At 38.3% G+C, this 13,472-nt stretch overlaps 1 protein-coding gene across 1 annotated transcript in view; it reads left to right on the forward strand.

Moving 5' to 3' along the window:
• The window catches only part of FRMD6 (FERM domain containing 6), a 119,141-nt gene that overhangs the window by 86,015 nt on the left and 19,654 nt on the right, over positions 1-13,472 (forward strand). Inside the window, exons 10-12 of the mRNA XM_043990296.1 lie at positions 4,426-4,600; positions 8,121-8,456; positions 9,269-9,400. Coding sequence (XP_043846231.1) covers positions 4,426-4,600; positions 8,121-8,456; positions 9,269-9,400 — 643 coding nt within the window. The remainder of the gene's footprint in view (positions 1-4,425; positions 4,601-8,120; positions 8,457-9,268; positions 9,401-13,472) is intronic.

Genomic DNA, 13,472 nt, shown 5'->3' on the forward strand with positions numbered 1-13,472 from the left:
ACATACAAATAACGCCATAGGAAAATTCCTGGAGCAGCAAAACTCACAGAAGAATGTGCTGAAATCATCTTCTAACCAAGAATGGCTTGGAAGGTCAGAAAGAGGGAGCTGCTGCACTGAGACAGGAGTCGAGCCCAACCCCACAGTCACGCTGACACAGATCCAGTCCCAGGAAGGCCTCACCAGAGAAGGAGACCCCCCAGAGCCTCTGAATCAGCTGAAGCGCCAGTGTCATCTGGAACTAAGCTCACAGTCTGGTGAGAGGGCTGAGCCCTGCGTAGAGGGGAGACTACAGGGATCTATGCTGGTGCTGAGGCAGAAGTTGGATTTTTCATCCCTGCTGAGAACCAGGAGTTAGCCTTGAGCAGCAGTGGCCCAAGTCGGGGAGGGGCACAGGCTCATCAGAGCTAACAACCACAACACACAAAGCTGGTTGATTAGGAAGTTGGTCTGGGGTCATCTACAGACCAGGGAACAGGTCAGGCAAGTGAAGAACCTGATCCTCCTTAAATCATACCACCTGAGACTTCTGAAGCTTGAGATACTGCATCCTGGAAACAGTGCCCCACTTTAAGGAGCTAAAAGTCAAGTAAAAGAAAGGTAAGATGAGCAGACAGAGAAAGGTGAGGACCATAGAAAGTTTCTTCAGTAACAAGGAAAATTGAGGTGCACCCTCAGAGGAAGATGTCAACATCAGGGCCCCTATATCTAAAGCTTCCAAGAAAAATATGAATTGGTCTCAGGCCATAGAGGTGCTCAAAAAGGACTTTGAAGATAAAGTTAGAGAGGTAGAGGAAAAAATGGAAAGAGAAATGAGGGGGATGCAGGAAAGACATGAGAAAAAAGTCAACAGCTTGAAAAGTCAAATTGGCCAAATGGAAGAGGTACAAAAGCTCTCTGATGAAAATAATTGCCTAAGAATGAGGATTGAACAAATGGAAGCCAGTGACTTTATGAGAAACCAAGACACAATAAAGCAAATCCAAATGAATAAAAAAATAGAGGGCAATGTGAAATATCTTCTGGGAAAAACTGCTGACCTGGAAAATAGGTCCAGGAGAGAGAATTTGAAAATCATTGGTCTAACTGAAAACCATGATCAAGGAAAGAGCTTAGACATCATCTTCCAAGATATTTTCAGGGAAAATTGCCCTGAAATTCTAGAAGAAGATAAAATAGAAACTGAAAGAATCCACTGATCACCTCCAGAAGAAGATTCCAAAAGGAAAACTCCTAGGAATATTATAGCCAAATTACAGAGCTCTCAGGTCAAGGAGAAAATATTGCAAGCTGCCAAAAAGAAAGAATTCAAGTACTGTGGAGCCCCAGTCAGGATAATGCACGATCTAGCAGCTTCTACATTAAAGGACTGGAGGGCATGGAATATGGTATTCCAGAGGGCAAAGGAAATGGGATTACAACCAACAATAACCTACCCAGCAAAACTTAGCATAATCTTTCAGCGGAAGAAATGGGACTTTAATGAAAAAGAAGACTTTCAAATGTTTGTGATGAAAAGACCTGAACTGAATGGTAAATTTGACTTCCAAATATAAGACCCATAAAAAATTGGAGCTGGGGGACATACCTGGGGTCGTACAGTGGGCGACTGTCTTGTGTCTGAGGCCAGGTTTTGGCTGGGATCCCCCTGGGGCCAGGGGTGATGTTTTGTCCACTGTGTCACCTAGCTAGGTGATGACATCTTTAGGGTTAAATTGAGGGGTGAAGGGAATGCACTGGGGGAGGGGGAAGGGCAGAGGTGAAATCCTACAGGAAAAGGCTTATGGAGTGGGGGAAGACATGGGAGAGGAGCAGGGCAGTAAATGAATTTTACACTCATCAGAAAAGGCTCAAAGACCTTAAGCTCTTCAGAGTTGCCTCAAGGAGGGACTAACACACACCCCCAACTGGGTGGAGTAATCTATTTAATCTGGGCAGTAAATGAGCCTAACACTCATCAGAATTGGCTCAAAGGAGGGAATAATGTACACACTCAATTGGGTAGAGTAATCTCTCTAACCCTGCAGGAAAATAGGAGGGGAAGGGGATAAAGAGAGAGGGGCAAAAGAAGGAAGGGCAGAGTGGGGGAGGGGACAGACAAAAGCAAATCCCTTTTGAAGAGGGATAGGATGAAAGAAGATGGATAATAGAATAAATATCATGGGGAAGGGAATAGGATGGAACAGAAACAGTTAATAGTAATCATGAAAAAGAGAAAAGGGGGGGAAATTGTATAAAAAATATTTATAGCAACTCTTGGTGGAGGCTAAGAATTGAGAATAAAGGAAATGTCCATCAAATGAGGAATGATAGAAAAAACTGTGTTATATGATTGTAGTGCTACAGGAAATGACAAACAGGATGATCCCAGAAAAACCTGGAAAGACTAATGAACATTGATATATAGCGAAGTGAGCAGAGCTGGGAGGACATTGTGCATAGTGACAGCAGTATTGTTCAATGAGCAATTGTGAATGACTTAACTACTCTCAGCAATGCAATGATCCAAGACAATCCCAAGGAACTAATGAGGAAGCTTACTATGCACCCCCATAGAAAGAACTGATAAAAAGAACACTTGTGGATTGTACATATATAACCTGGTTGCGATCTTGTGGGGGCGGGGGGGAGGAAAGGGAGGGAGAAAAATTTGGAACTCTAAATCTTATGAAAATGAATGTTGAAAACTACCCTTACATGTAACTGGAAAACAATAAAAGAAATATTTGTTGCAGAAAAAAAAAAGAAAGAAAGAAAATGATAGAGTAGCAGAAAGAAGTATAGCTGAGCTCTCATTCACTGCTCCTCCAGATCTAGAAAATGCACCAAATTGAGTCCTAACTGGGAAATACAAGAAAAACTGAGTCATTTTTCCAGGCCAAATTGGCATATGGAGAAAGAGTTCTACAGACACTGGGAATCATGTCTAGTTAGGAATGGTCATGTGGAGCATCTCAGCACTGCACTGGAGAGCCAAGACTGCATAAAGAGAAGAGACTTTAGACTCACATATAGGGGTCCGTTGCTACCTGGTTCCAGGTCACATATAAAGTGTGAGACTTAGGGGTTTGGTTCTAGGGTGAAGAGCAGCAGTGGGCTGTATACTGAGCAAGAAGCAAATTCAGTTACAAACAGTAGCTGTACTCTGATCCCAAAAGTGGAGCAAGCTCTCAGATCCAGCCTTTAGCCATCAGAAGCCTAAAGCAGACTAAGCAGGACCGGAATCCCAGGGCAAAGAGGAATCTAACAGTTGTATCACAGAACCAGTAGAGCTTTCTAGGTGACTAATAGTGACTGATTCCAGCAATATTGGAACTCCAAACAGATAAGCTTATGAATATGGTGCTTAAACACAAACTCAGGTCAAGAACTTACAGAAATAAGACCAGGAGGGCAGCGATCAGAATTTGAACTGGATCAGGCCACCTGGCACAAAAGGAAGTACACTGAAGTACAGGCTAGCCTGAGCTGTTCTTAAAATCCTGGAATAGCACAGTACTCAATAACACCCCCCCCACCCCCCCCAAAGAAAGCAACAAAGGAACCCAAGCCTAGCCCAGACATTCCCTCCAGAAGTACACAGAGCCAAGGAGGAGAAAAAGAAGGAAATGATAGACATTTTTCCTATACCTGTTATGCTTACAGGTTTTATGGGTGATACAAAGATGAATATAATAGTTCTTAACTTCTGAAGGATACTAGTGTAAGAAAAGAAATTAGACAAATACATATTTTAGAAATACCAGGAAAGTGAAAATAGAAGAAATCTACTAATCACTTCCTAAAAGAAACCATAAATTGAAAACACTCAGGGACATCATTAGCAAAATCCAGAGATCTCAAGTCAAAAATACTGCAAAAGAGGGGCAGCTAGGTGGCACAGTGGATAGAGCACCGGCCCTGGATTCAGGAGTACGTGAGTTCAAATCCGGCCTCAGACACTTAACACTTACTAGCTGTGTGACCCTGGGCAAGTCACTTAACCCCAGTTGCCTCACTAAAAAAAAAAAATACTGCAAAAGAGATACTAAAAGTGTAAGGAACCATAGTCAGGATCACTACAGACAGATAGATATTATTTGTGCTATGTCACTATCATAGGGCTATGTTACACATATATATCATATATGTATACATAAAAATAGAGATTATAGTCAGGATCACTAAATAGATATATAGATAGACAGATCACTGAATTATGTTACAACTATTATAAAAAGGAAAATCTTAAAACATTCTAGAAATAATAGATTAAAGGCTTACAGCCAAGAACTATGTATATATGTAGTAACATGTATTATAAGGATATATAACAGTATGGATATATAGATAGATAGATAGAGATATTATGTGAAAGTACTGAATGTTGTCAGTATTAAAGAGTTCACAAGCTGAATTTCTGATTTTCTTTTTTGGTTAACATAGGGTAAGAAATTTGAGATTTTGCCAGATGGATTGCCATCAGCCAGGAAGCTCATATACTATACTGGATGCCCCATGCGTTCCAGACACCTCTTAGAGTTACTCAGCAATAGTCATCGTCTCTACATGAACTTGCAACCAGTTCTCCGTCATATTAGGAAGCTTGAAGAGAATGAAGGTATTTAAGGGTTTATAGCAACTGAAATGCATGTACCTGATTCCAAAAGCAAAGATTTTTATAATCTGGTTAGAGAATCTAGATACTCAGTAACTAGAGAACATTCTTTTGATGCTATTGAATCATTAAAATAACAACAGTGATCACTATCCATTTCTTGAAGACATTCATGGATGCCTTTGGTAACTATTCAGAAATTTAACAGATAACATGGTGTAACAAAAAAAAAGTGCTGGATTTGTAGTTCCTTATTGTCTCTGAGGAGTTAGGCAAATTTACTCTCTATGTATCAATTTATTCAACTTTCAAATAATGGTGTTCGGAGAGACAGGTCCATTCCGGCTCTCAATATCTGACTATGATAAACATATTGTGTAAGGCCATGATTGGACCTAGGACAGCACTTCCCACTTTAAAGAAAAAAATTATACTTTCCCGTTGTTCTTTGATTTAACAGCACCCTTGATCACTAAAGAAGGTACTATATTTCATATAAAATTTATATTTTAAGTTAATGTGAATTGTATGTACTTTAGGGAATTTCATGGTATTCTTTAAGATGATTGGAAGATACCACAATGTATTTTTTAAAAAAACAAAATAAACAGGTTTAAATATCACTGAAGAACATTCTTTCTATTACACATAGATCCATTCCTTGGCTCTCTGCCTGAATGTGTAACACTTAGCAAACCATTTGAACTCTTTCCTTTCAGAATTAGAGAACAACAGATGCTTGTCTTCACAAGATCTTACATAAATTATTGTGCACAATTGAATATCATTTCAAAAAGTATCTCAATCTTTTAAATAACATGCAATTTGGAGTTTTCTGTTGGTTTCATAATGATCATAACTATGGCAGAGTTTGTGTCAACTAACCAAAAATGAAGAGCAAAAGCGTATCATAGACACCCATTTTTCTGTAAGAATCTATGCTCAAAACAGGTGGCTCCTGGCCTCCACTAATGCCATAGTTAATGAGTCACTGAAAGAAAGCCTAGCTAGTTGTGCTTTGAATTTTTAGAAGAGAAGAGACTTCTGGTGAAGATAACACTAAGATAACAGCTGTACCAGATATATTAGCTCTGCCACATGGATCTCCAGAAAATTTCTGAAAAGGATCCAACATGATAATAAAAACTAAAGAGAAACAGGAGTAAACTCCTACCCAGACCAAAATGACTCAAAAAGACAACCAGAAGCTGGCAATGGTCCCAGAGAAGCACCACATCAGGGAAGTGAGCTCAAGTGCTAGAAAATGAGCCTGAGGTCCAAGGGAAAAAATAGAAAGAGAATAGATAGCTGTGAACAGGAAAGAGAAAATCCTACTCATGTGGTGGATACAGAGCTGGCCTCAAAGTCAAGAAGACCTGTATTCCAGTTTTGACTTTGACATATCTTGACTGTTTGATTCTGGGCAGGACCACAGGCAACTCCCTAATACTGGGTTACAGAGGAAGTGCTCACCTGCATTGGTAGAAGGCAAGTTCCCTATACCAGTGAAAACACAGATCCAGATTTTATCTCTAATTAAATATTATTAAATAGATGAGAATATTCTATAATAAGCATATTGATTCAGTGTGAATGGGGTTTTTTTCCCTCTGGTACATAAGGCTATTTCAAAAGTGTTTTTTATTAAGGAGTATGCACTTCAATACTTCGTAGATGTATAATTTCCTCGGTGTGAATGCTTCTTTTAAACATTTTCTCTAAAATCTAGTTTCTACAATTTACATAGCAAACTCTTTCCTACCCTGTAGCTACTACAAAGGTAAAACTCAGTTCAATGCAACTCAGTGCTGGTTAAGTACCAGGCACAGTGTTAAGCACTGAAGATACAAAGAAAACATCATCTAGCCTCAAGGAACTTGCCTTATGCTAGAAGGAAACAGCATGTAAATAGATAAATAAATACACAAATTAAATGTAATGGGGGGGGGGCGCGGCTAGGTGGCGCAGTGGATAGAGCACCAGCCCTGGAGTCAGGAGTACCTGAGTTCAAATCCGGCCTCAGACACTTAACACTTAACCCCAATTGCCTCACTAAAAAAAAAAAAAAAAAAGAAATTTAAAATAAATGTAATGACATTCTGGAGGTTGCGGTAAAGCAGATAGAATCCTCAGATTTATAATAAAATATACTTTACATTGCTTTTTTGACTTAACTTTTGCTTTACTATTTCTTGACTTTGACTCCTGGAGTCATTCATTTCTGTTTCGTTCATTATAATTTTCAAGAAATTTGTTGTTTGGGTAAGGCTTTGTACCTCTTAATTCTCCTTCCTCTTATTCTATTTTCTCCATAGTTCTCATTTATTTTGCAAATATTTCCTCTTGTGTTTTATTTTTATTTAGAAAATAATTTTTAACTTTTTAAACTTGTTTTATTTCTTCTAGGGATTCTAGTTGAACATGTGCCCATGTTATGTTTTTCTCTGAGACTTTACCTTGTAGACATTGTAGAGTCATTTTATTCTTCTAGGCTTGTATCTTGACTCTGTCACCATAATAGCTGTTTGTGGTACAATTTATTGTTACTCGTTTTTCCTAACCTACAGTTCAGCAAGGACTTTGTCTTAGAATGAGCTTTCTTGGGGCAGCTAGGTGGTGCAGTGGATAAAGCACTGGCCCTGGATTCAGGAGGACCTGAGTTCAAATCCGGCCTCAGACACTTGACACTCACTAGCTGTGTGGCCCTGGGCAAGTCACTTAACCCCCATTGCCCTGCAAAAAAAAAAAAAAAAAGAATGAGCTTTCTTCTTGAAAGAATATTAGGTCCCTACTTGGATCTGTTTTATATCCTCTAGGGTACTGCTACTCCTTTCTTGATACTGATTTCTGGATTCTTCAAGTTAGAAGTAGCCCAGGCTAGGGCTTTATAAAACTTTCAGTGCAATCAAAACAGTTTGATCCAGGGTGAAGGTCTGATTGCTCCCCTCCTGATTAGATCTTTGTAAGCTTTCTTTTAGTTTTGGATCTTGGCAACACAATTCTGGGTTTGACCCAGCTGGAGACAACAGCTCCCTGCCTTGGTTATTTAGCTACAGGCTTCAGAGAAGACCAGGGCTGGATTTGAGACCCCTCTCCAGGGTTAGGGTACTGAGCCTCAGGACAGCAAAAGCTCCCTGCCATGTTCTACCACTGCTAGGCATAGTTCTCCTCCTTAATCTGAACAAGATTTGCGACCTAGCTCTCAGATAACAGAGCTGACTACTGGCACCTGTTCCTGCCCTCTTCACAGTGTCAGATACCTCTGTACTAGCTCTATAACCTCTATTTTACCTAGTACACTATCCCAGGCTCCCATTCAGTGTCCTTCTGCTAATGTAAGATGCCACTTGATGCCCTCCTAGACCTAATCCCCAATGTCTGCAGACCTCCTCCTGTCTTCCTGAAGCAACCTGGCATCTAAGTTACCACAGCTTCTATTACTAAGGTCTTATAATATTGATAGGCAAGTTCCATTCATGTTTTAATTAAGGATAATGACAAAGATATGTCACTTACCTTATAGAAAAGAAACAGTATAGAGAATCATACATCAGTGACAATCTGGACCTCGACATGGATCACTTAGAGAAAAGATCCCAGGCAAGTGGGAGCAGTACAGGCAGCATGAAGCACAAGCACTTCTCTCGCCATTCCACCACCAGCCACAGCAGCTCCCAAACATCAGGCATTGAGACTGACACCAAAATAAGGGACACAGGACCAGAAGACAGTTTCTTAGGCAGCACCGTCTACCACAGACTCAAAACCTTCAGCTCCATGACCAGCTACGACAGCTCCCACACCTCTGGGGTGGAAAGTGGTGGGAAGGACAGGCTGGAAGACAACTCACAGAATGATGGTAATTTACTCTAATGGGCCAAGCTAACCAGTATGACTTTTATTTCACTATCTTTCCATTGTCTTTCCTAGTTTTGTTCTATAATTGGTACTCCCCAGTAGATGTTTGTGGATGTGCCAAAAAGACTAAACACAGTGATTTCCCCTCCCTACAACACACAGCTATGAGCAGGACTTCCTTCTAGCTGTGATCAATGTTTTTTATATTTAGAGCATTCCAGTTATGAGCAAACATAATCATTAATAGTTTTACATTTGTATGGGGCTTTATAATTCATAAAGCACTTTCACACAACCATCTAAGCATAATACCTAGACATCAGTGAACTTCAGGACAGCCTCTTAAAATATGGAAAATGTTGTTGTAGAAAAAGATGATCCTCAAAACATCCCTATGTGCCCTGTGGTAGGTAGGGCACATAGTGTTATTAATCCTGTTTTGCCATATGAAAAAACTGAGGAATGACTTTTAAGTAAGTAGTGGTGGTAAACCTAGGAGCTGAGCAGCTATTTGTTCTTGTAGTTTGTTACAGTTAAACAAGTTATCTAAGACATTTGCACTTTCATTTCTTTTTTGTCAAATGAACATGATAACACTGATATTCTTCCTTGAGGAGGAATTAATGTTTAAATATGAGTTATAGTTTTCATAAAATATAGCATTTGTAGAAACTAATGTGTATAAATGAGAATAGCTATAACAAATTTTCCTTTCAAGTAAAACCATATGACTTTTCTCGATTTTTATGTGACTTTCTCCTACACTAGTACCCATACCATATAAGTAAATGTTATTTTCCTCTTCTGCATCAGAAATAGAAATGCTGGTTGATGACCCCAGAGACCTAGAGCAAATAAATGAAGAGGCTGTAGAGGTCAGCCCAGACATGTGTATCTATATCACTGAGGACATGCTGATGTCACAGAAGCTTAATGGCTATTCAGGTAACTGTCATGATAAAATTCTTCACATTGTTCTCAACTCCAGCATCTGATTACTCTGGATATAGAAGTGTCCTAGAAATAGAAAATAGTGGAAATAGGGGTCATTTTTAACTACACATATATGTCAGAACAGTCAGAGCTAGAACATAAGGCTCCAGGAATACAGCACACAATCAGTATTACCATGTATTTTCACTGTATTGGGATAAGAAGGTAAAAGACAGGAATTTTATTTTAGAATTAGTATTTTTTTGCCCTGTACTTTAAATCAGTCAACCAACAAATGTTTCTGGACTAGGTTCTGAAATTATAGACTTTTCTTATTTATCTATTTTGAGTTTTATATGTTGTAAGGAAACAATAGTATCTTAGAATTAGAAGGACTTTAAAGTCCAATCCCTTACTTTAAAATTGAAGAAAATTAAACCAAATGAGTTTATCATTATACTAGTGCATTACAATGGTAAGCTTATGTAGAAGAACCCAGACCTCCATCTTCCATTCTCATGTTCTTTATTTTAGCTTTGAGAGATTTTTCTCTAGTTTAGTCACTTTATCTCCCTTTTCTTCAAACATACTCTCAGACCCACAAATGATGAGCACATTTTTTTTCTTTTCAAGAAATATTAAATTATTTGTGTTGTAACTCATCAGTAATTTTCTGGCATTTCAAGATATATCTCTTTGCACAGGCCCTGGATTCAGGAGGACCTGAGTTCAAATCTGGCCTCAGACACTTGACACTTACTAGCTGTGTGACCCTGGGCAAGTCATTTAACCCTCATTGCCCCACCAAAAAAAAAAAAATAAGTCAAGATATATCTCTTTGGAAAGAGTGATGTTGAAGTGGAACTCGTTATGCCACTTATGTCACCAAGTGACAAAGTAAGCTCTTCCATTATCCACATAGCCATATTTCAGAACTTCACAAAATTGTAACAGTGTTACCTCTTGACTTGATCCTTTTTGCCTGCCTAACAAAGCAAAATTAGACCATCATAGTTTATGAAGAAAAACTAGGAAATATTTATTATTGGAAGTTACTAGATTTGACCAACAGAAGCATCAAACTATTATCTTTACCAATTTTAACTCTTGTACTAAGCTATACTATTATATTTCCCCAACTCAATATAGCATTGCGTTTTCTCCTTTAAGGAACATTTTGAAAGCTGAGTACCATTATTGCTTAAGGAGTAGCACTTTTCCCTCCTGTATTTAAGTTTATATTATCTTTGCATAGTTTTTTACACAGATGGTTACTAATGGATTTCCTCAAGCCTAGTCTGCAACTTTTAACAAAACATTTGATCTGTGGTAGATTATGCACATGAGTCTATGAAGATGCACTCAAAATTTAATTTTCTTATGGAAGGCAAGTATACTTATATCTAAAAGTATGGTTTCTTCATATTGTGAAAATAATTATTGTTGAAATGCAACAATTAGGTCTTCTGTTTCTGAACACAAGTTTCTTAGAGAGAAACCCTACTAATTAATCATTTCCAAGTGTTGGTTGATGAGAAATGAAAAAGATTTCTACAGTGACCCAAACTTATATCATTTGAACAAAAATCATATTAAGATTCTCTGTCCAGAATTAAAATGTACCTTTCTTTAAAACTTAGTGGTGGGGGGGGGGGGCAGCTAGATGGCACAGTGGTTAAAAGCACCAGCCCTGGATTCAGGAGTACCTGAGTTCAAATCTTACCTCAGACACTTGACACTTACTAGCTGTGTTGACCCTGGGCAAGTCACTTAATCCCCATTGCCTAAAAAAAAACAAAAAAAAACTTAGTGGTGGGGCAGCGAGATGGTGCAGTGGATAGAGCACCGGCCCTGGAATCAGGAGTACCTGAGTTCAAATTCAGCCTCAGACACTTAACACTTACTAGCTGTGTGACCCTGGGCAAGTCACTTAACCCCAATTGCCTTACTAAAAAAAAAAAAAACTTAGTGGTGACAGGTCATGTAACTAGAAAGATGATGGATTAATCCCTTTTCTCCAAATATCCTCAACCTTCAGCCTTCCCAGAAAGGAATTATTCAGCAAATTTAGAATAATTTTAGCTAACGAAATCCACAAAAGGCAGACTCCCAAACAAGGTAAAATATTTTATTAATTCTCACGGAAAAACTCCAACACTTAGAGTACTTGCTGCCCCTCCTCCATCATCCTCAGTTCATTAATGGCAAGCTAACTTTTTAGGCTTGTTGCAGTAACTTCCAGAAGGGTATCTTCCACCCTTTGCTCAATACAAAAGAAGCAGCAGATAGCAACTCTCTACAGCCATGTGAAGTAAAGGAAAACAGGAGAAAATCAGGAAAGGTTATCACCATGCATCCAGCTGAAAAAAGAGAAACTAAAACCCAGTTTGGAGTCAGTCCTGTCCTCTGAATTTATTTAGGGAACTAAACCAGTGAACATGATATCCCTCAATGAAAGGAAGCTAGCAGACTAACCTTGGAGTTCTGTGCACCAGCAAGGTTGGGGAAAGAGGGAGGAGATTTAGGAATGAATATAGGTCAGAATTAAGAATTTTCAATGTAGAATTTTAAAATTTAATTGAAACCCAAAAATACTGAAGTAAAACTTATAGGCAAAAAAAAAAAATCTTGAAAAGAACACATGAATTCTATTCACAGCAAAGTGATTGACTTTGAAGGCAAAATGCTCTGAGAAAACCTAGGGGCCAAAGACAATGTACTCCATTGGATAATAAGCTCCTTGAAGTCATAAGGACTGTGTTTTTCCTCTTTTTGTATCCCCCAGCTCAGTTCTGTAATAGGCACTTAAATGTTTTTTGAATTAAATAATTTGAGATGATTAAATTCATCAGTCATTTTACCTGAGCCTTCCCCCTCAAGGGTATCTTTTTCTCCACCCCTTCTAACAATCTTTATTCAGTTCTTACTTACTGCTGCTTAACAACTATAAAAGTATTCCACCTTTAGAATTAACCCCTAGGGAAGGAGATGACCCACATGAACTCATTGTTCAATGATTCACACTTTCCCAGTCCAACATGGCCTCCCTATTCCAATTATTCTGAACTCCAACTGCTCCTCCCTTAACCCTAAAACTATTTACCCCTTCCACTATGTTCTCTTTCCAGAGATTCTTTTTTTAATTCTATTTAGCATTTTATTTATCCCAATTACATGTAAAAACAATTTTTAACATCCATTTTTAAAACTTTGTGTTCCAAATTCACTTCCTTCCCCCATCCCTACTCCCCTTTGAGAAAGCAAGCAATTCAATATGTTAAACATGTATAGTCATGCAAAATATTTCCATATTAGTCATGATATGAAAAAAAAACAAAAAAACACTCAACAAATTTTGTTTTTAATTTTGCTTCAATCTGTATTCAGACCATCAGTTTTTTTCCTCTGGGGATAGATAGCATTTTTCATCCTTCAGAGTAGTCTTGGAATATCATTTGTATTGCTGAGATTAACTGAATCATTCACAGCTGATCCTCTTACAATATTGCTGTTTACTTTGTACACAGTCCATTTCACTTTGTATCAGTTAATTTAAGTCTTTTCAGGTTTTTCTGAGAGCATCCTGTTTTCCATCATAATCACATACTACAATTTGCTCAGCCATTCTCTCCTGTTGATGGGCAGGAATCCTCTCAGTTTCCATTACTTTGACACAAGAAAAGAGCTGCTACCAATATTTTTGTATATATAGGTTCTTTTCCTTTTTGTTGTTTATCTCTTTTTGGATACCGACCTACTAGGGTATTGCTAGGTAAAAGAGTATTAGTGATTTTATAGCCCTTTGGCCATACTTCCAAATTGCTCTCCAGAATGGTTGAATCCATTTATAACTCCACCAGCAGTGCATTAATGTCTCATTTTTCCCATACCCCTTACAATATTTGCCATTTTCCCCTGCTGTCCTATTATCCAATCCATTACGTATGAGGTAGTACTCCAGAATTGTTTTAATTTGCATCTTGTCAATTAGTAGTAAGTTAGAGCATTTTTTTTCTTTTGGCTATAGTTTTGATTACTTCATCTGAAAACTGTTTATATCCTTTTTTTTTTTTTTTGCAGGGCA

The sequence above is a fragment of the Dromiciops gliroides genome, chromosome 2, assembly GCF_019393635.1.
Source record: "Dromiciops gliroides isolate mDroGli1 chromosome 2, mDroGli1.pri, whole genome shotgun sequence".
In the NCBI taxonomy this organism is placed as follows: domain Eukaryota; kingdom Metazoa; phylum Chordata; class Mammalia; order Microbiotheria; family Microbiotheriidae; genus Dromiciops; species Dromiciops gliroides.